This window comes from Gossypium arboreum, chromosome 13 (genome assembly GCF_025698485.1).
Source record: "Gossypium arboreum isolate Shixiya-1 chromosome 13, ASM2569848v2, whole genome shotgun sequence".
NCBI classification, from domain to species: domain Eukaryota; kingdom Viridiplantae; phylum Streptophyta; class Magnoliopsida; order Malvales; family Malvaceae; genus Gossypium; species Gossypium arboreum.
Genome location: NC_069082.1, coordinates 119,059,291 through 119,083,204, shown reverse-complemented (window position 1 = coordinate 119,083,204; position 23,914 = coordinate 119,059,291). Strand labels below are relative to the sequence as shown.

The following is a 23,914-nucleotide window of genomic DNA, read 5'->3' as shown; positions in this document are numbered from 1 at the left end:
GATGTGAAACTGCTTTTCTTCATGGTGACTTGGAAGAAGAGCTTTACATGGAGCAGCCGGAGGGTTTTGTTGCACAAGGAAAGAGGACTATGTGTGCAGATTGAAAAGAGCTTGTATGGTTTGAAGCAAGCTCCAAGGCAATGGTACAAGAAGTTTGAGTCTGTTATGGGGAGCAAGGCTACAAGAAGACTACTTGATCATTGTGTGTTTGTTAAGAGATTCTCTGGTGATGATTTTATTATTCTTTTGCTCTATGTTGATGATATGCTTATTGTTGGTCGAATGCTTCTAGAATTGAGAAGTTGAAACAAGAGTTGAGTAAATCCTTTGCAATGAAGGATTTGGGGCCAACAAAGCAAATTCTTGGCATAAGACCCACACGTGATAGAAAGGCCAAGAAATTATGGTTATCACAAGAGAGGTACATTGAGAAAGTACTTCAAAGGTTTAGTATGGACAAAGCTAAAGCGGTGAATACTCCCTTTGCTATGCACTTTAGATTGAGTGTTAAGCATAGTCCTTCCACAGAAAAGGAGAAGGAAGAGATGCAGAAAATTCCTTACTCTTCAGCCGTGGGTAGTTTGATGTACGCAATGGTTTGCACGAGACCAGACTTGGCTTATGCCGTTGGTACAGTTAGTCGGTTTCTTTCTAATCCAGGCAGAGAGCATTGGAATGCAGTGAAGTGGATTATGAGATATCTTCGTGGCACTTCCAACATGAAACTTTGTTTCGACAATGAGAAACCCGTTCTTGTTGGGTATCTGATTCGGACATGGCGGAGACATTGACTCGAGGAGATCTACTTGAGTTACTTAATCACTTATGCGGGGAGTCAGTAGCATGGCAATCGAGACGCAAAAGTTGTTGCATTGTCCACCACCGAATCGAGTTCATTGCAAAGAACCAAGCGTGTAAGGAGATGCTTTGGATGAAGAAGTTTGTGCATGAGCTTGGTTTTACTCGGAGAAGTATGTCCTGTCTTGTGATAGCCAGTGCTATTCATCTTGGTAAGAACTCAACTTTTCATGCTAGATCTAAGCATATTGATGTGAGGTACCATTGGATACGAGATGTTCTTAAAGCTAAGTCATTAGAGCTTGAGAAGATACACACTAATGATAATGGTGCTGATATGTTGTGAAGGCCTTACCAAGAGGAAAGTTTGAAGCATGTTGTTTGACCTCCGGCATGGAGGCATTCCTCACATAGTTGGAGGGGAGATTTGTTAGGTGTGGGTCCCACTATGTGGAAACCCATAATTCGCCACATTTTTTGTCTTCTTGGATTTGTCAAAAAAAAAAAGGAGCCATTCATTTTGGCTTTTACGGTGGTGTGGGCGAGAAAGGGTGTGAGCCAAAATCTCAAATTCATCCAGAGAAAAGAGAGTAGAAAATTTCATTTTCTAAGCTTGGTGCAGCAGTGATCAACTCTTCGATCGAAGGTTCATCCGTGGTTCGATTGAGCTGATTTTTGGATAGCAGCTAGGCGATAAGGTGCTCTTGACTTTGTACGGTCGGATTTTTCATCCGAGTCTTGTAGCGTCGAAAATACCCATTTTCAGTAGCTGCGTTTTGGTGATATTCTCTCATTTTTCTCTCTTTGCTAAAGATTACATATTGTTAGCCTTGTTGGAGTTGAATGCTTGTTGTAGGCTTGATATTGTGATCTTGTAGTTGAACATTTGATGATAGTAGAGCTCTTGATCGGACTCTAAAGTCCCGTGGTTTTTACCCTTGATTTAAAGGGGTTTTCCACGTAAAAATACCGGTGTCTCTATTTATTTTTATTGTGGTTGCATTAGTTGATTTGTGGTTGATTAAGGTTGCTAGAGAACATATCTTGTGCTATTGTGCTTGCCATAATTTTTGACAGGAGTTATAAGGAGAGAAAGAACACCGGTTCTGCTTTCGCTTTGTTTCGGTTGTTCGGTTTCTTCCTAACATTACTGATTTTGAAAAGCATATCTTCGATTGGTTGTGCTTTGATTGTTAATGACGTAATAGTTATTTTCAAAGAGTTGCTTTATATTCATTTAGATTTTATGTTAGCAAGCTGAAATTGATATATACTTTGACATTTGTTTAGGTTTTGTAGAATTTATTGAGTGCAATCTGATTTGTTCATTAAGGAACTATTTTTGTGAGAGAGTGCAAACTGTTATTGTAAGCATTGTTGAATGTTTACTACTCAAGTTCTCAGGGAAGAATTTGGAGCTGAGTATTCTAGCCTTTAGCTACAAAGGTGATATCCCTATACTTGGGGATTGATAGAGTATGAAACACTTGTTGTATTTGTGATTAAAGATAGTGAAATTACTCACTGAATTAAGCTTTGCAGATGTAAGAAAATCAAACAGCATAAACAAACTTTTAACGTTCATTATTTCGTTTGCACAGTTTTTATAATACTAAGCCATAATGACTATTACAATCAAACACTTTTATTTATAATTTTATAGTTTAACAAACAAACCACTAGAGATAAGTAATAAGAAAATTAGCAACATTAATTTTTAATAAAGAAATCGAACTTTTACAAATAGAAAACGAAAGTATTAGTTTGAATAACGGTGAAAAATAGATTCGGATTAACTAAATTGATTTAACTGATTTTTGGAATATAGTATACTTTTTAAATATCAATTTTATTATTATTATTATTATTTTGTTAATCATCAATTTTATTGAAGTAGGAATAAAATACAATTATATATATAGAGAGAAATATGTCTACTGTAATTGACGAGATTTTATTAAATAAAATAATTTTAATAAATGAAATTACTTCTATAAATTTTATTAAATACATTAGTTAAATCTCATTAATTAATATTTTATTAATATATTATATTTTTTAATTTAATTTTTAAAATTCAAATATGATGTGAATCTCAAATGTTGTAATAAATGTATAACAATTATGCCTCTATAAAATTAGAAAATTTAACAAACAAATGAAATTGTTATGTAAAATAAAAGACTTGATCTTAATCGCTAACCTTCATAAAAATAACTTCTGCATTAGGAACTTTGTTGAACATATCTCCTCCTACATGCTCCACACCTAATATCAACAAAATACCGTTAAAAGTTATCAAAGTTGATCGGGGAAACTTTAAACAAAAATTTATTCATGGTTTTGTCTAATATATAAACGAAACATTTATGTTTATAAATTACTTAAGTTTGGTTAAAAAAAAATGAATTCAACTTTATAAATTTATACACTCTATTATTTGACTTGTCAGGATTCATGAGTCTTATTGAAGTTTTTATTTTTGATTACAAATATTTAATTCGAAATAAAACTTGAATTCAAACACAAGTATTTGAATCAGAAGTTCTATTTTGGACATCAAGTTTATTTTCTATTATGTAAATAAGTTTCGGTAAAAGTAATTTATTTTCTTTTATATAAAATTTATCGAAATTTTGAAAAGTTAAACTCATTAAGCTTCAATCAAATTTTGAACACTGAATTTTGATTCAAGCCGAAACATTTTACAATTTATTACAAAACTCAATTTCTTTCTTTTTTTTTCGATAAAATAAAAGATGGAGTATTCCCACTATTCTTCCTAGTTTAAATTTCAAGGAAAAATCATGAATAAAATTGAATCAATTGTAGGGTTACCTGGAATATTGGGTGCATCTTTAACAACAAAGGGCAAATCAAAGTTAATGCCCTTAATTCGAGGGTACTTTGAAATAATGAGCTTAAGATTTGTGCCCCATCCTCCTCCCACATCAACCACTTGGGTTAAGCCTTCAAAACCCTTGTAGATTTGTAGGGCTTTATTCATGACTATGGCAGTGTGGTTGGACATTGAGTGGTTGAAAGTATTGGCTAAATTTCTATCTTTTGCAGCCATCTCGAAAATGTCCACTCCAAATCCCCTCACAAATGACAACCCACCTTCCAATGTTGCTTCTTTCAAGAAGTTCCTACACAAAATTTTACATGATTTAATAAACCCAAAAGATAATGAAAAATACGGTGATTAAAAATTTGTTTCTAATTTGTAATTTTTAAATCTTGATAGAATGCCTCGCGTAAATTCATAAGATTAATGGCTTAATCGTCTTTAAATTAAATATTTATCAAAAGCCAAGTTAATTTAAAATAAATTTAAAGTGAAGCTATTAAAGACAAGTAACAAATTCCATATATATATATTCAAAGATATAGAAAGTGATGTTGAAAATAGTTAAAGGGGAATTTAAATAGCAAGCACAACAAGATATCATGGCCAAAACGGTGATTATAAAACTTCTTGGGCAGAAAATCGGATTCAACAATTTGGTTTCCAAGCTTAATAGTATGTGGAAGTCAAATCACTCATTTCAACTTATGGACTTAGAGAATGATTACTACTTCTTTAAATTTCAAGCAAAGGAGGATTATGACAAAGTGTTGATTGATGGTCCTTGGATGATCTATGGGTAGTCTTTAACAGTACAACCATGGTCATCGTCCTTCAATACTTCTGTGAGTTATCCAAAACACTTAGTGGTTTGGATTCAGCTCCCGGGTTTCTCGGGTTCTTATTAAGAAAATGTCTCTTGGAGGTGGTGGGAAGCTCGATAGGTCAAGTGATCAAGGTGGACAATCAAATTGAAAAAAGAATGCGAGGCCAATTTGCTAGAATGGCGGTGAGTGTTGATCTAAATAAACCGTTAATTTCTAAAATCCAAGTGGAAGGGAGATTACAGAGGATAGAGTACAAAGGCTTACCAAATGTTTGTTTTGGTTGTGGCTACAACGGCCACCAGAAGGAGGTGTATCCTAAACTAGGGAAGGAAAACCCACCGATGGATCAGGAGCAGGAGGCTACTGTTGTCAAATTACCGACGATGACGAAACTGAATTGTAGGGCGAAAACAGAGGAATTTGGGTATTGGATAGTTGTTTCGCATCAATCAAGGCGTCCTATAAGGAAGAATGCTAAAATGGAGACTAATCAACAAAAAATGAATAATGGATCAAGATTTTCCTTGATTGTTGATTTGAATGAGGAATCAGGGGATGGTACAACTGGAAATATGGATGAGAAGTCATCAGGTACAATAAATGTTATTATGCCCAGGTTAGGCTTTTCCTTGGGTGAAGCTAGTGGGTCATCTTTGAGTGGGTCCAAAAATAAAGGGAAAGCATTGCAAGGATCTAGGCTTAGAAAGAAAGGATTGAATAGGGTTAAGTTTGGATCTAGTGGGCCACAACAAAAAAAGTGATCAAGTTAAAGAGTCACATGAGGAAACTAGTCTTCACAAAATTGAGACGATGGTGGCTTTTCAGGCATTAGGTGAAAAAAAAATTACAGAAGAAAAGGGGAATCACGGGGTGGTTGTTGTGGAGGAGAATTGGGACCCGAATATTATGGTGGTCGAGGGTGAGAACATGTCAAATAAGTCGGGGTTGAAGTTTTTGAAAGGTGGGCCATCTTCCCGCGTCCCGCCAAAACCTTCTACTGTGAAATGGGGTAAGTTTAGGGACCAAAACCATCATGGGTTGTGAAACAAGAAGAAGGTTGATGCTATGATGCCAGTGGTGGATCTAGTGGAGAACATCTCTAAGCAGATTGATTCTGCAATAAGGAATATTGAAGTGCCAAGAGAAGATGGGATGGAGCTATTGGAAGCGGAAAGCGACAAGGGGAACTTCCAGGCTAAATGTTAAATTTGAGGTTAGATTTTCTTTTCTATCTAATTTACATGTTTATGCTTCTGAATTTCTTAGTCTAAAATTGTCAATGATGCGCACACCCTCGATTTTATCGTATTCTGAAAGAATATATTTTTGAATTTGCTGTGGATGTAGTTGTACTATTAGAAACCAGGTTAAGTGGGGTTCGAGCAGATTCAATTATCTTGAATTCAAGTGTTAAATTTTCTCGCAGAGTGGAGGCACGAGGTTTTGCTGGTGGTATTTGGGTGCTATGGAATGAATTTGTTTCAATAGATATCCAGGTAAGCCATTTCCAATTCATTCATATGTCACTCTTTATGGTTCAAAAGGCCAAAGCATTTTATTGAACAGTTTGTATATGGGAGTCCAGATGTGAGGAAACGTGAAATTTTATGGAATGCTTTAAGTAAGATAGCGAGGGTTATGAGGAAACCTTGGATGCTAGTGGGAGACTGGAATGCTATTTTGGACACAATTGATTATCAAGGTCCAAATTTGATGAGGAGACAGTGGTGCAGGAGATTCAAAGCTTTTTTGTCTGATTACAATTTGATTGATTTAGGTTTCTTTGGCCCCAAATTCACTTGAAACAGGGGTACAACTTTTGAAAGGCTAGATCGTGGAATTAGAAATATTGATTGGGTTAATGAATTTCCAAATTATGCAATTTGGCATCTCCATAAATTAAAATCAGACCATTGACCTTTACTTACTACATTTGATGGGATAGAGAAGAAAAAAGGTTTGCGTCGGTTTCATTTTTTTGATGGTTGGTTATCTCATAAAACATTTCCTGAATTGGTTAAAGGAAACTAGAATTTTAATGGGGATATTATGGAGACTGTCAATAATTTTGTAGGTGTAGCAAAGGAATGGAATCTTAACACTTTTGGTAGTCTTTTCAAAAGAAAGAAGGAAGTAATGGCTAGGATTAAAAGGGTGCAACGTATATTAGAAGATAAACTAATAAGAAATTTGATGAAGTTGGATTTTTGTCTAAGGCAGGATATGGAATTGATTCTAGATTTGGAGGAACTGTTATGGAACAGAAGTCACGTTGTGATTAGCTAATTAATGAGGATAGGAATACTAAATATTTCCATAGACGGATGCTGAATAGGAGGAGAAATAATAGGATTGAGGCTCTGAAATTAAGCAATGGGTCGTGGAGTTTTGACAATGATGTTCTGAAAGAAAAAACTATTAATTTTTTCAAAAATCTCTATACTATAGAAGGATCAATTAGCAGGATATTGATGTGTGCGAATTACTTTCCTCAGCTAAATGATGGTGAAATACATAACCTTTGTATGGAGGTGACAGATTTGGAAACAAATGCATTTTTGGATAGTATGGCACCGTTGAAGGCACTGGGAATTGATGGGCTGCATGCAATTTTTTTTCAGAGCCAATAGAATATTGTTGGCCCCTCAGTGTGTCGTGTAGTAAAAGATGTGTTTGCGGGTCAACCTTTGAATCCAAGTCTGCATACTACCCTGCTAGTGTTACTTCCAAAGGTGAATAACCCAGAGGCTTTTTCTCAATTCAGACCAATCAGCCTCTGTTTAGTGTTATATAAGATCATTACGAAGACTTCAGTCAACAGGCTAAAAATAATCATGATGAAGCTACGTCTCCAAACCAAGTCAATTTTGTGTCGGGTCGCTAAATTATGGACAACATAATAATTGTTCAGGAGGCTATACATACGATGTGCACTTTGAAAGATAGGATTGGTTGGATGGCAATCAAAATAGACTTAAAGAAAGCCTATGACCGAATCCGATGGGATTTCTTGAAGGATACTCTTAAGACTGCTGGGTTACCATCAACAATTTGTAATTTAATTACGAATTGTGTAACAATATCTTCAATGTAGGTATTGTAGAATGGAGAGGTTACTCCTGAATTCATACCAACTCACAGGGTGTGGAAAGGTGATCCAATATCTCCGTACTTGTTTGTTTTGTGCAAGGAGAGACTAGGTCACTATATTCAACAAGCAGTTGAAGAAGGATAATGGAAATCTATGCAGTTTTCTGTGGATGGACCTGGGTTATCTCATCTGTTTTTTGCGGATGATCTTGTGCTCTTTTGTAAAGCAGCACTTGAATAGGCTAGAATTTTCAAGGAAATACTAACAAAATTCAGTTGTTTCTCAGGCATAAAGTCAATAATCAGAAGTCTCAAATTTATTTCTCAGCCATGGTGGATAATTCAGTAGGAAATGAGATAAGCGAATACTTAGGAGTGACAAGAATGAATGATCTCAGCAAGTATCTGGGCGTTCCTCTATTACACTCACGAGTTACGAAAGGTACTTATGCTTTTTTTCATTGAGAAACTGAGGAAGCAGCTTTCTAGATGGGAAGGGACACTTCTGTCATTAGCAGGTAGGGTTACCTTAGCAAAATCAATATTGCAATCAATTCCCAATTATTTTATGCAGTCGACTTTTATCCCATTGGGTGTTTGCAAGGAGGTTGAAAAGCTTATTCGTCAATTTATTTGGGGATCTAGTAATATTTCTCGGAAAACAACACTAGTTGGTTGGGAAAAATGTTGTCTACCACTAGACCGAGAGGGGTTAAGACTAAAGCGAACTCAGTATCAAAATAAGGCATTCCTTCTTAAACTTGGTTTCAATTTTCTATTACAGAAAGATGCCTTGTGGGTTAGGATACTCAAGTTAAAATATAAAATTGATGATGATTGTCTACAAAACAGTGAAAGAAGATGTTGCAATTTTACTTGGAAATCTATTTTGAGTGTGTGGGCTGATCTTCAGAGTAGCCTTTTTTGGCGTGTAGGAGATGATAGGAGAGTAAGGTTTTGGACTGATCACTAGATTAAAGAGTTGGGACCTTTATCCAACTATTGTACTAATGCAAGACCTGTTTTTCAGGATGCCACAGTCTATGCAATGGTAACATTAGAAGGGGAATGGAACTGGGAGCATTTTTAAAGGGATCTCCCAAAGGAAGTTTTCTTGTATATTACAGGTATTCATCCCCCAAAAGATGATGTATGGGAAGACCAAATAGCATGGAGGTTAACGGATAATGGCAAATGCACAGTAGCTAGTGGATACAGTAAATTCGCACATGGTGATTGGCCCTTACGAGATCGAAAATGAAAGTTAATATGGAAATTACATGTTCCTCAGAGGGTTCGGTAGTTCCTTTGGATTCTATTACACAACCGACTCCTATCCAATTTAGAACGGTGTAGGAGAGGAATGGTTGTTAGCCATTTTTACAATTTATGTAGGAGTGGGGTTGAAACACCTTTGCATGCGGTGAGGGATTGCTTGGTAGCTCAAAATCTCTGGGTAAAATTTGTACTAACAGACAAGTTGGATATTTTCTTTTCATTAAATTTGGAAGAATGGTTGATAACAAATCTTTTAGATTTTAATGAGGCTATTGTCTAATGTGTTTATTGGAATATTTATTTGGATTATAACTTGGAAAATATGGAAACGACGAAACAACTCGCTCTACAATAGAGAATTTGGTGAGGCTTCAATTAAGGTTGCTGGAAGTATTGCCTTTACAAAATCAGTCACGTTGGCGAACAGTAGAAGAAATAAACAGAATGATCCGGCAATGTCTTTTACTAGTTAGCAGCCACCACCTAGCCACTGGCGCAAGTTGAATACTGATGGCTCAAGGCATTTGACTACTGATCGAGCCTCTACTGGGGGTTTGTTTTGGGATCATCAAGGTAAATGGGTTACTGGTTATAGTCGGAATATAGCCGATTGTTCTATACTTGATGAAGAATTATGGGCAATCATGGACGGATTGGATATAACTTAGAAAAATGGTGTAAAGCAATTATTGGTGAAAAGTGATTGTTTGATTACGGTCAATATGCTTAATGGTCAGACAGAGGAGACAGAAAGGAGTCTAGCACAAATCAAAAAACTGTTAGAAAGTGATTGGCATGTAAAGGTAATGTTTACTCTACGTTAGGGGTGAGCGTTCGATCGAATCGAATCAAATTGAATGAAAAAATTTCGAGTTAATCGAGTTGACGAATCATATTTTATCATCCTAATTTGATTTGAAATTTTCTTGAATCGAGTTGAGTGATATGGAATTCGATTCGAATCGAATCGAATCGAATCGAATATATTTGTTCGAGTTAAATTTTAAAAAATAATTTTGGGTCCTTGTAACCACTGTCACCCATCGTAATAAAATTTGTCCACCTTAATTAAAATTTTTATTAACTTTCATCACCTCATAATTTATTTATTAATTTTTTATATACGGGTTAGCTTCTTTGTTTGCTTAGTTGTTTCAATTATCTTGATTCTTGTCATTATGTATTTTCGAATAAAAATATATTAAATGTAAAAATGTGATTTTTAATAAAAATTATTTTAAAGATAAAATGTGAAATTGATACCAATATAAAATTTTAACATGAATATTTAATGGCATAATTAATTTTAATTTTAATATAAATATTCAATATGATTAAACAATTCAATAATATAAATAATATAAAATGTGAAATTTAATTTAATAATATAAATAGTAGATATAAATAAAATTATTACTTTTTATGTTTAGTCATTTTTTAGATAATTTTGATTTTTATTTGAGAGTAAAGGGTGAGAAGTAAAAATTTAGAGGAAAATAAAAAGTTTTGGGGATAAAAGTTTTGAGGGAAAATAAATAAGGGGGAGTAAAATTTTGGGGGAAAAATATTAAAAAAATTGGGGGGTGGATTTGGGGTAGATAGGAGGTGGGATTGAAAGGAAGTAAAAATTTTAAGAGGAAAGTGGGTGGGAGTAAAAATTATGGGGGAAAATAAAAAGTTTTGAGGGTTTTTGGAAATAAAATTTTGAGAAAAAGTAAATAGGAGAGTAAAATTTTAGTGGGAAATAGATTTTGGGTAGATTAGGGGGGTTGGGATGGAAGGGAAGTAAAAGTTTTGAGGGGAAAATGGAAAGGAGTAAAAGTTTTAAGAGAAAAATAAAAAGGTTTGGGAGTTTGGGGTAAAAATGTAAAATATTATAGTTTGATATTCGAATTATTCAAATTATTTTAGTTATTCGAATTCGAAAACTCAATTCGATTCGAACTTAAAATTCAAAAAAAAATCGAGTTGACTCGAATAACTCGATTTGTTTAACTCGAAATTCAAATTTTTTTTTTATTTTTTCGAGTCGAATCGAGTTTTGCTCACCCCTACTCTACGCACAGCGAATATGGCTATAGATTCCATGGCAGCACTAGGAAGAAATGTTCTTCTTGGTTTGAGAATTTATTATGTTCCCCCTAAAATGAGTGAGATGGAGATTCTACAAGATAGTATTGGTGTCAAATATAATTCTTGTTATGGCTAAATGTATTTAGCTTCCTTATCTACCAAAAAATATATATTAAATGTGTGTTTAAAAATAACTTACAATAAATAGTAAAACGCATGGTTTAAAACTAATTGATCATAATAACATATGGAATATGTTTAACAGTTCGTTTTTCAATGTTGTCGGAAACGGTGGTTTCGGGACTCCATTTCCGATGTTCAAGCCTATAAATATTAAATAATAATATTTACAAGATTAGTATAAAAATTATTTAAAGTTTGGCCCATTAATTTTGTCATTTAGATAGTTAATTAAGGTACAATGACTAAATTATAAAAATTACAAAAATTTATCACAATAGATTTTTAAATAATCAAGGGACCAAAGGAGTGATTTGACCCATTTTATGTGGCCAAACTGTGGTGGAGGTAAGTTGTACTTCACTAATTTTTTATTTTTATTTTAAAATTATTATATTAGTATATTGAAACATGCTTTGTTTTAATTATATTAAATTAATTAATATTAATACCGGTATATATATTAAACTAAAAGAACAAAAATAAGACCACCATGTTCATCTTTTCTTCTTCACGAAACAAAGAAAGAAAAAGGGATTTCAAGCTTTTACCAACTTTGTTACTTTGATTGGTAAATTATTTTAATTCAATTTTTTAATTTTTTTAAGATCGTAGAAGCTTGATTTAGTTAATTCAAGTATTGTTTTTAAAACTTTTAAAATTTTTAAAAATTATCATTGATGAATATTTGAAGTGTTTGGTATTAAATTGGTAGATTTTAAGCTTATAAGTGAAAATGATTAGTTTATAAAATTTAATTGCTAACTTTTTAACAAAGGGACTAAGGTGCATGAATTTTGAAATTGATGTTATGTTTTTGTATTTTTTATAATAGAAGGTTGTAAAAGGATGTAATTGAGATCGGTTTCGGAATTGAAGCTCAAATTTGAAAGTTATAGCAATTTAGTTTTAGGGACTAAATTGAATAAAATAAAAAATTTTAGGAGATATCTTAAAAATGAAATTAAATTGATACATGGATATAATAGGTTGTTATAAGATGTTTAGAATTGAAAAATTAAAATGAATTATTATAGATCAGGAATTGAATTAATCAGAGAATAATCGAGAAAAAGACAAATTGCAGATCAGTCCTCGGCGTCTTGCTTGTTATTATTTTTGCCGAGTAAATTCATATGGGACTTACTTTATTAATTAATGATATAATTGTATTATATTGTTTTAATTTATAGTTGAATTATTATATAATGTTTTTGGCATCAAAAGGATTAAATCAAAAATATGAAATATATAATAGATATGAACAGATATGTGGTATCAAATGGTGTTGTTGTAAGATAGTATTAGTATAAGTTATACTTGTAGCCTTTAATACGGTAATGTTTGATGTTGTGAAATATATATATATATATATATATATATATATATATGAAATAGATATTGTCTAAGGAGCAACTGACTAATGTTATGAAGTAAATACCATGGAATTGAATGGATTATAAATGGTTGAATGTTATATGATATAGGTTAGATTTGTATAAATTGAATTGGTATGATTTAGGTACCATTTTGAGGTACATTGGTTTAGTTGAATGGAAATTAGTGGATGTTATGATTGATTATGAAATTGATATGTATATATTGATATTACATGATTATAATGTATATGAATTGCTATTTGAAATATGAAAAACGTGTATACGACTATAGAGGTTGAATTGATATGAATTCGATAATAGGCCCATGAGAACTTAGTAAACGATTAGAATACGAATAGCTCAGAGTTTATGTTTTGTAATCCCACACTATAACTCACCTAAATTACTGGATATTTTCATTATTTAGTATTATTAAATATTAAATAAGTGAGATTGATTAACTGAATTAAATTGGTATGAAATGTTGATTTTTGAGATGGACTAAACTGAATACATTAGAAAGTAGTATTTTTTTCATGAAAGTATGGAACTAATTTTTGATTGAGTTAATATAAATAGATGAATTGAGTTTAGAATGGTGGTTGATGTGATGTGAATTGAATTGAATTGAAATTCTATGGAAGTTGTTACTCAGAAATGTGCAGACAAATACTTTAGCAGGCATTGGGTGCCAAATACATAGATGAGTGATGGGTGCAAATACTTCGACTAGTCCGATAAGCACTGGGTGCTAAATACATCGAGAGAGCATTAAGCGCAAATACTTTGGCTAGACCGATGAGGCACTAAGTGCCAAACACATGGCAACGAGCACTAAGCAAAAATTATTCCGGTAGACGGGTACGAAGTTTGAAAGATTTAGTATGCTAAAACAGTATAATGGATACATTTAATATAATGTTAATGTATTGGTATAATTCATAACTTATTCACAACAATATGATTATAAATATGTTGTTAAGTTAATTACTTAATAATTGGTTGTTTCTCGTTTGCAAGTTAGACTAAGTTTTTTATTCTATTTATCATCTTTAGCATCTAATAAATATTTCGGACTCAACATGTCGGTGAACTCTTTGTGGTTAATTAAATTTGGCATGTACCTAACAATGTTACTTGAGTTTTGTTATGTTTGAATACTTGAATATGGAAGTTGAATAGTTTATGTATGCTCTATTAATGTATATAGGCGTTTTACATGTTAGTTGATCTTGATTAAGTTCTTGTGAATATGTATATGTGAATATATATATATATATATATATATATATTGGAAGTGCTTGATGATAAGTTATATAAGTGATGATATGATTAACTAAATTAATGATTAGCAAAGTTTTGAATTGTTAGAATTAAGTGACCCAAATTCTTATTTAAATAAAATACGATGGAAAATAAAATAAAAGTAAAATTCATATGGAACTAGACTTCTTTTATTTTATTTTAGAATAAGGTTTTTAAACCTTATTAAACTCCATCTATTTTATATTGATTAGGATAAGGTGTTTCAATCCTACTAGAATATAGCTTTACAAGCCTATAAATAGACATAGTCTATTCCTCTTGTATTGATTCAAATTTTCGACATAGTGAATTTTCTTTTCCTCTGCCCGTGGTTTTTTTCCCGAAAGGGTTTCCACGTAAAATTTGTGTGTTCTTTATTTTATTTTATTTATTTTATTTTATTTTTCAAAATTGGTATCCGAGCTTCCGGGTTATTCATCTCGATCACGGTAATGGCGTCTTTGAAGTATGAAATTCGTTGTTGGATCGCAACACCGATTTATGTTGTGGCAAATTAAGATGCAAGCGCTTCTTGCAGATGGATCTAGAGCGGTAAAGCGAAAAAAATTTTTGGGGGCGAAGGAAATTTTAATTTTTATAGTCTATATATTTATACTTTTAAAGGATTAAATTGAATTTTTATAAATTTAGGGGGGGCCAAAGTGGAATTTTACCTTTACTAATTTAAAATTTTAAAAAAATCTAAAGGGCCTAAATGAAAATTTCCCATTTTAGGGGGGGGCCCATGCCCTTACTGGTTTCACCGATCTGGAGGATGCCTGCTAGGATAGATAAGATACCTTCGACATTAATAGATGAAGAGAAGAAGCGTAAGGATCGAAAGGCATTAGCACAATTACATCTCAGATTTGTCCAACGAAATTTTGCGGATGTGATGAAAGAAAAACTGCATTGCATTATGGAAGAGGCTAGAACAAATATGTATGTCGAAAACTCTAACAAGCAAGTTGCATATGAAGTAGCGTCTTTATGCTCATCGTTTGGAGGAAGGTGCGTCAGACACGAACACTTAACAATGTTTAAAGAAATTCTCTCAAACTTGGAGGCCATGGAGGTTCAGGATGATAAAGAAGATCTAGGGTTGATTCTACTTTGTTCGTTGCCCTGCCTTATTCAACCTTTAGAGACACGATTTTATATAGCCGCGAGTCTCTCACAGTTGATGAGGTTTATGATTCTTTAACCTCGCATGATAAGATGAAGCATCTTGTGGTTAAACCCGACTCTCAAGGAGAGGGTCTCATTGTTCGTGGGAGACAAGATCGAATTGCTGATGATGATCGTGGTAGGACACAGGAACAGAATCCTCGTGGTAAATCTAAGGGTAGATCGAAGTCTTCAAACAGAGGTAAAACTTACAACTTCTGAAAGAAGAAAGGGTACATTAAATCTGAGTGCTATAACCTACAAAATAAGATTAAAAGGGAGGCTGCGAATCAAAAGGAAAAATAACCAGAAAATTCGGTGAAGGCGATTTTCTAGAAGACTACAATGATGGTGAACTTCTAGTCGCTTCATCAATGATTCTAAAGTGCGAGGAGTGGATACTTGATTCAGTTGCACCTTCCACATGAGTCCCAATCGGGATTGGTTTACAACTTATGAAACAGTATCTGAAGGTGTTGTTTTGATGGGAAATAATGCTTCATGTAAAATCGCAGGTGTTGGAACAATTAAAGTTAAGATGTTTGATGGAGTTGTCAGAACAATTAGTGACATGCGGCATGTTCCAGAATTGAAAAGAAATTTAATTTCGTTGAGTACTCTTGATTCAAAAGGGTACAGATACACAGCTGAAAGTGGAGTTTTAAAGATTTCCAAAGGGTCCCTTGTTGTGATGAAAGGGCAGAGAAAAATTGCCAAGTTATATGTTTTGCAGGGTTCTACTGTTACTGGTGATGCAGCTGTCGCTTCCTCTTCCTTGTCAGATGATGATATTACTAAACTTTGGTATATGCGCCTAGGGCATATGAGTGAGAATGGCATGGCTGAATTAAGCAAAAGAGGACTTCTTGATGGGCAAGGAATTTGCAAACTGAATTTCTGTGAGCACCGTGTTTTTGGGAAGCAAAAGAGAGTTCGATTTACTAGAGGAATCCATAACACGAAGGAAACGTTGGAGTATATTCATTCTGATCTGTGGGGGCCATCCAGAGTGCCTTCGAGAGGTGGAGCTAATTATATGCTAACCTTTATTGATGATTTTTCCAAAAAAGTTTGGGCGTTCTTCTTGAAGCAGAAAAGCGATGTGTTTTTCGCATTTAAGTCTTGGAAAATTATGATTGAAAAATAGACGGGAAAACAGATAAAATACATCCGTACAGACAATGGCTTAGAGTTCGCTCGATGAGTTTAATAGATTGTGCAAATCGAAGGATCATGAGACACTTGACGGTTCGTCATACTCCACAAAGAAAACGGCGTTGCGAACGAATGAACGAACGATCATGGAGAAGGTTCGATGTATGTTGTCAATGCCAACTTACAAGTCATTTTGGGCGATAGCCTCTCTGCATGTTTTTGATCAACCGATCTCCATCCGCTGCCATTGAGAAAAGTCTCCACAAGAGGTATGGTCCGTAATCCCGCTAATTATTCGATTTAAAGATTTTTGGGTGTCTGCGTATGCTCATGTTGATAATGGAAAATTGGAACCGAGATCCATTAAATGCGTTTTCTTGGTTATAAAGTGGTGTAAAAGGCTATAAGTTATGGTGTCCCGAAAATAGAAAAGTTGTGATTAGCGAGAGATGTTGTTTTTGATGAAACCGCTATGCTACCTAACTTATCTCTTAAAGACTCTTCCAATAAAGAAAACCAAAAGCGGTGGAGCATCGATTAATACGAATCAACTCCTCAAGCCAAGACAAAATTGAGAATAGTGTTGCTTCTTCACCGCAATACTCTATCGCCAAAAAGAACCGAAGAGAAATTAAACCTCCAAAGAAGTATGCCGAGGTGATCTAGTTGCTTATGCTTTAAATGTGGTGAAGATATAGATGCGAATCAAGAGCCATTTAATTATTCGAGGCGATTAGTGTGAAGACTCAAAAAGTGGATATTTGCAATGCAAGAGGAGATGGAATCACTCCACAAAAAGCGAACATGGGATCTTGTAAAACTTCCTAAAGGTAAAAAGGTCATTCGTTGTAAATGGGTGTTTAAAAGAAAGAAGGGACTCAAGGAGTTGAAGAACCCGGATATAAAGCAAGGCTTGTTGCAAAGGGTTACATCAAATTCCAAGAGTGGACTTCACAGATGTGTTCTCCCAGTTGTTAAGCATAGTTCGATTCGAGCTTTGCTTGGTATTGTGGCCATGCATGATTTGGAGCTTGAGCGGTTAGATGTAAAAGCGCATTTACGTATGGAGAACTTGAGGAGGATATTTACATGCAACAACCGAGGGTTTTACAGATCTCGAAAAAAGAGGACTATGTTTGCTTGCTGAAAAAGTCCCTTTACGGTTTGAAACGGTCACCAAGACAGTGGTACAAGAGGTTTGATTCCTTTATGACTTCATATGATTTCAAAAGAAGTAGTTTTGACAGTTGTGTCTACTTTAAAAAAAACAGTGATGGTTCTTTTGTATATCTACTTCTTTATGTTGATGACATGTTGATAGCAGCAAAAGATAAATGAGAGATAAGAAAGGTCAAAGCCCAACTAAGTGAAGAATTTGAGATGAAAGATTTAGGACCAGCAAAGAAGATACTTGGTATGGTGATTTTCAGAGATAGAAAAGCAAGTAAATTGTACCTAAGTCAGAAGGGGTACATTGAGAAAGTTCTTTGCAGGTTCAATATGCAGAGTGCTAAGCCTGTTAGTACTCCTTTAGTAGCTCATTTCAGACTTTCATCAGCTTTGTCTCCACAATCAGATGATGAGATTGAGTACATGTCACATGTTCCATACTCTAGTGCAGTAGGATCTCTCATGTATGCTATGGTTTGTTCACATCCGATTTATCATATGCGATCGGTCAGCTTAGCGATACATGGCGAATCTCGTAAAGAACACCGGAAAGCAGTTCAGTGGATTTTAAGATACTTACGAGGTACTACTGATGTTTGCTTACAGTTTGGAAGAACTAGAGATGGAGTCATTGGGTATGCTGATTTTGTTGGAGACCTTGATAGAAGAAGATCTCCCACAGGTTATGTCTTTACAATCGGAGGTTGTGCAATCATTGAAAGCCACTTTGCAAACTACGATCGCTTTGTCTACCAATCAAGTTGAGTACATGGCGATTCTCGAGGCTTGTAAAGAAGTCATTTGGTTGAAGGACTCTTTAGTGTACTTAATGAAGACCTTCAAATCAAGACAGATTTTGTGACAGTCAGAGTGCCATCTTTCTTACAAAAGATCAAATGTTTCATGAGAGAACAAAACACATTGATGTTCGGTATCATTTTGATTGTGATATTATTGCTCGTGGTGATATTGTTGTGAGAAAAATTAGTACTCATGAAAATCCTGCAGATATGATGACTAAGTCACTTCTTATAACTAAGTTTGAGCATTGCTTAGACTTGGTTGGTGTTCATTATTGAAGTTAAACCCTTAAGGGGTTTTATGGAAGAGGTGGAGAACTTGTTTATTGAAAGTTCACGATGAAGAACTTGTTCATTGAGAATTTGTGTCAAGGTGGAGATTGTTAGAATTAAGTGACCCAAATTCTTATTTAAATAAAATACGATGGAAAATAAAATAAAAGTAAAATCCATATAGAACTAGACTTCTTTTATTTTATTTTAGAATAAGGTTTTTTAAACCTTATTAAACTCCATCTATTTTATATTGATTAAGATAAGGTGTTTCAATCCTACTAGAATATGGCTTTACAAGCCTATAAATAGACATAGTCTATTCCTCTTGTATTGATTCAAATTTTCGACATAGTGAATTTTCTTTTCCTCTGCCCGTGGTTTTTTTCCCGAAAAGGTTTCCACGTAAAATTTGTGTGTTCTTTATTTTAGTTATTTTATTTTATTTTATTTTTCACATGAATGAAAGTGTATGTGATTGTGTGAGAACTATGTATGTGCTATAATAAGTGGATTGGTTTGACATGATTTTATGAGGATAATGTTTGTTTGATGATTAATTAGATTAATGGTGAAACTATGCTAATAGTTTTGTAAGCTAGTTGAAAAGTGTTAAATTTCATGGATTGAATTGGCATGAAGATTTGTTGTAATAGTTAATGCTTGAAGTGTGGATAGATTAAGTGCATGACTAATGTCTTATGGTTGTATTGTTGATTATGGATATTGAAATAGGCTAGATGACTTGAGTTGGTATGTTTTTTGAAAATTGATTTTACCACTTTCGTTTGGAAGTATCGATACCTGAGGATAAAGTTTCAATATTTGACCATTTCCTTGAATTCTTCTAACAAATAGATTGCTAAATCAATATCGATACCATAATAAGTATCGGTACTTGTATTAAAGTATCGATACCAAATTCTAAGTATCGATACTAGAAAACTCTTGATAAATTTTGTAAAATTAACAAAATGCCAAATCAGTATCGATACCTAATGTGGGTATCGATGCTTATCTTCAAATTTTGAAAACCTTTTAGTATGATCTTTATTTGTTCTCGGATTGGTTTTCAAGATTCTGTAAACTCATTTGAGACTCAGTAACTATCAAATGTTGTGTTTAATTTGTGTTTTTGCCTAATTTTTAGTCGTAATATGTTTTGATATGAATGTTGGTGATTGTAGTTGCTTCGGTAATAAATGTGGTATCCTATGTTTCGTATTCGGTGATCAGGTCAGGCTTGGGATGGTACAATATGTACCATATTAAAATAAAAAAGATTAGATTAAATTGTGAGAAAAAAAATTTAAATACATAAATACATCATATTTACAAATTTAAATGCACTACAATTGATAATCATGATGTTGTTATCAATTGAATTAGTGTCGAGTTGGCTTGTGACAAAAAATCAATTGGTGACATTATCTATATACAAAAATTTGGTGAGAGAAAACATTTTATGTTAAAAGCTAATATTTTTAAAGTTTACTCAAGAATTATTATTGGTGTAGTGGTAATGAATTCATAAATTTGTTAAACATGAGTTCAATCCCTAAACATGTTAATTTTAGTTCTTGTTGAGGCAAGTTTTTAAAGTGGCTGATTGAAGTTTCCACTTTGATGAATCACTACACTAGACATGAAACTTGCCTTATTTGTTGGCATGTTTGACCAAAATATCTTGATGATTTGCTTATCTCTTTCTGAGCATTTTGTGTAGCCAATCTTGTGTTAATCACTAGAGGAGAGATTGAATGAAGCAATATTACTTTTCAAAGATTCTTATGTAATCTACTTACCTTTCATGTTGAGATATGCTATTTAAGAAGATATAGGTTGACTTTATGATCTTTTGTATGCTTATATTAAGGTAGATCAAGATGGATTGAAGCTTCCCTTGTGAAGATGGATGTGATAAGTTGTGCTAAATAAGCTGACTACCACGTGGTAGTGCCTAGTGCAAACTTCCACTAAGGTAGTGAAGTTACTTTCCATAATTGAGTTGCCAATTTAATGAAGCAAAATTTTTAGACTAGTGAATATGCTGAAATGTTGAAGATGTTATGGTCCATCTATGGAAAACAATATGTGGCTATTGAAAATTGGATTGGATTTGAGTGAATCAATTCAACTCGTGTTATGTTGAGAATTGATTGAGGTCGTGCTACTAATTTTAAAAGACCATATCTTTATTAGATTAAGCTTTTATTAGTATCTTATGTAATTGCTATTTTTAAGGGTTTGCTTTTTATTAATTTAATTTCAATGTTAGTAAGTTGAAACCTATATATGTTTTAAGGCTTATCTAAGTTTAGTAGGGAGCTTTATTGAGAGCATTTTGTTTTGTTCATTGTGGAGATATTTTGAGAGTGTGCAATTGAATTGCAAAACCATTAGAGTTTACAATCTAAATTCTCAATGGGAGAACTTAGAGGTAAATGTTCTAATCTTTAGGTACAAAGGTGAGATATCTATACTTGGGAGTGATAAAATGTGACTAACTAAGTTAGGCTTCGCAGACATAGAGAAACTGAACGGCCTAAACAAACATTCGTGTTATTTGTTATTTTTTACACAGATTTTGTAGTCCCAACCCGCATGGTCATTGTCATCAAGCACTTTCATTCAAATATAATAGTTCAAGCAATTAACAACTTTATGTGTTAACAATTATTTTATTTAATCGAGATTTTAAAATAGTATAGATATTCATAATCACATTTTAAAATAGGACAAATAATATAAAAATATAACAATTGAATAAATCAGTTGTGTAAAACTAAATAATTATTCTACACTTCTAAAACTTTTGTATGATTAATGTCCTAACAATTGAATACATCACTATAATCGTAATTTTGAATTGATCAATATTTTTATCATATTAAATAAAGATAATATTCTTATTAATATATATTTAACAAGAGAAAATTATTGGTAAAAACATTTTCCATCCTCTAAATTTTGGTATTAAAAAATTAGGCACTTTAAAAATTCAGAGTAATTTAATCCTTATAAATTTTGAAAGTGAGTAATTAAGGATAATTAGTCACCATTATTATTATTTTCATCAATTATATATAATTTTAATTGATACAATAACAAATCAAACCTCAATATTTACATGATTTTTTCCAGTCGAGCAATATCTACATTTCTAGTATTAAGAAATTAAGCTGTCAGTATTACTAAAACATTATTTATGTAAAGCCTTCAATATTTACATTTACATGTCTTTGTTTTGGTCAAGCAATATCTATATATGTAAATCAAGCCTTTAGTATTTACATTTACATGTCTTTATTTTGGTCAAGCAATATTTATAAGTATAGTATTAATAATTAACCTTTCAATATTTATAAATTTATTATTATATTATTATTTATTTATAATTAACAAAAATATTAATTACAGTGATTAACTATCTTTCAAAAAATAGACTAGGATTATGTTAGTTTAATATTTTTGAAAGGGACGAAAGAGGTGACCAGAAATATGATATAAAGAGTCAAAGGAAAAGAAGACTAACCAACACTCGATCATATGTCTATCCATAGTCAAATGCAGTATTGGAACTACGGAAATTCCATCTTTATTTTTAGCAAAATATCTGCCGATAGAAGCAATACCATATAATCTCGTCGTGTTTCCGTCTTCATCGGTAACAAGCTTGCAATCCAAGACCGAATGGACCGTCAGAAATCGAAGTATACGATCGATGATTTCGGGAGCATTAGGATTCTTAGCAGGAAGTTTGGAGACAATCTCAGCAGCAGAAACCATGGAACCTGGACCCGATTTCGCTATAATCTCGAATAAATCAAGATCAACGGCGGCTTTCAAAGCAAAAGGAAGCACTGTTGAAGTAGCGTATTGAATTGCCCGTAAGCAATCTTCCTCTTCCTTTGTTGTACTTTGTTGTGAACTCATCATCCTGACGTTTAGTTTCCTGTAATTCTGGGTTTGGGTAAGAATTTGCAGAAAGTTTAATCAAATGCACAGAAATATATGAATAGGCAGTTCTAAAACGACATTTATAACAGTGGCAAACGTTTTTTATTTTCTGAATTATATGGAGCCCATATTATAAAAATCCAAGATTGGGATTTGGAATAATTTATTAAAATGAAAGAAGAAAATCTTATCTTTCATCTTCTTAATTCACGGATCCAATTTTTATTCATATTTTCTTGTGGAACAACTTGTTCTTCCTTGACCAATTCTTATTTAATACGCAGGGCTACAGCTTGCACTGACCTCAAAATGTTGAATAACATCATCATCACATATATATTATTACACATTATTATTTATGATGTTAATCCAAATTAAAAGTTATCTAATATAATTAAATTTTATTTGACTTCAATTATTAAATAAATTATAAGTTAAATATACGTAGATACTCTAGTAATTAGATTCTATTTGATGATTGACTCATTAAAATTCAGGTTAATATACAAAAAAAAATATAGTAGGGTTGTGATCTCAAATTACACATACTTAATTTTTTTACATCTCATATTTAGAATAGAGAGAGTCAAGGACACAAAATTTCTAAATATCGATAAATTTAAGTATGCTTTCACGCCTAATTTTATTCTTAATAATTTTACATAACATATTCTAATTTATTAAAATTTATATCAATTTTTACGATTTTAGCAAGGGGTATAAAAGTTGCATCATGTCGAATCATTAGAACTAAATTAATTTTTAATAATTTACTTTTTGAAATTATTTGATCTTAAGTTTAAGATTTCGATATGGTATTTCAATTAATACATGTTAAGTTTTAGGTTTTGATTATTAATGATTTCAGTTTTAGAATTTTTATGTATTAATAATGTTTTTAAGAATAAAAGTCTGTTGAAGAAGTCAGTCTAACGATTTTAAGAGAAAAAAAAAGTTATGGTGATTTTGGCAAGAGAGTGACATTAAAGAAATTTTTTTGGTTAAGTATGGTTTTCATTTTGTGATTAAAAAAATCCCAATTCATCGCCCAATGTTGACCAAAATCTTTCAAAGCTTTTGTTAGAATTAAGTAATCTGAATTTTTATTTAAATAAAATACATTGGTAAAATAAAATAAAAGAAGAATTCATATAGAATTACACTTCTTTTATTTTATTTTAGAATAAAATTTTTAAACCTTCTTAAATTCTATCTATTTGATATTGATTAGAATAAGGTATTTCAGTCTTATTAGAATATGACTTTACAAGCCTATAAATAGACATAGTCTATTTCTTTTGTATTTATTCGAATTCGACATAATAAATTTTCTTCTCCTCTGCCAGTGGTTTTTCCCGAAAGAGTTTCCACGTAAAAATCTGTGTATTCTTTATTTTATTTATTTTCACAAATTGGTATCAGAGCTTTCGGGTTGTTCATCTTGATCATGGTAATGGCGTATTTGAAGTATGAAATTCCGCTATTGGATCGCAACACCAGATTTGCATTGTGGCAGATTAAGAGGCAAGCAGTTCTTACGCAGATGGATCTGGAGGAGGCCCTGCTAGGGATAGATAAGATGCCTTCAACATTTACAAGTGAAGAGAAAAA

General features: G+C 32.7%; 1 protein-coding gene and 2 long non-coding RNA genes across 3 annotated transcripts in view; 2 read left to right on the top strand and 1 right to left on the bottom strand.

Annotated features, from left to right (window-relative positions):
- The window catches only part of LOC108463104 (caffeic acid 3-O-methyltransferase-like), a 27,068-nt gene extending 4,466 nt beyond the window's left edge, over positions 1-22,602 (bottom strand). Inside the window, exons 1-3 of the mRNA XM_053024318.1 lie at positions 21,879-22,602; positions 3,637-3,947; positions 3,002-3,066 (exon numbers count right to left, since the gene is read on the bottom strand). Of these exons, the coding sequence (XP_052880278.1) occupies positions 3,002-3,066; positions 3,637-3,947; positions 21,879-22,282 (780 nt within the window). The 5' untranslated portion in view covers positions 22,283-22,602. The remainder of the gene's footprint in view (positions 1-3,001; positions 3,067-3,636; positions 3,948-21,878) is intronic.
- LOC128286732 (uncharacterized) lies at positions 5,234-9,090 on the top strand. Its single transcript, XR_008277384.1, has 3 exons — positions 5,234-5,686; positions 5,821-8,081; positions 8,594-9,090. It is a non-coding gene; the product is annotated as an uncharacterized LOC128286732 (long non-coding RNA).
- Positions 22,106-23,914, top strand: LOC128286733 (uncharacterized). Its single transcript, XR_008277385.1, has 2 exons — positions 22,106-22,233; positions 23,726-23,914. It is a non-coding gene; the product is annotated as an uncharacterized LOC128286733 (long non-coding RNA).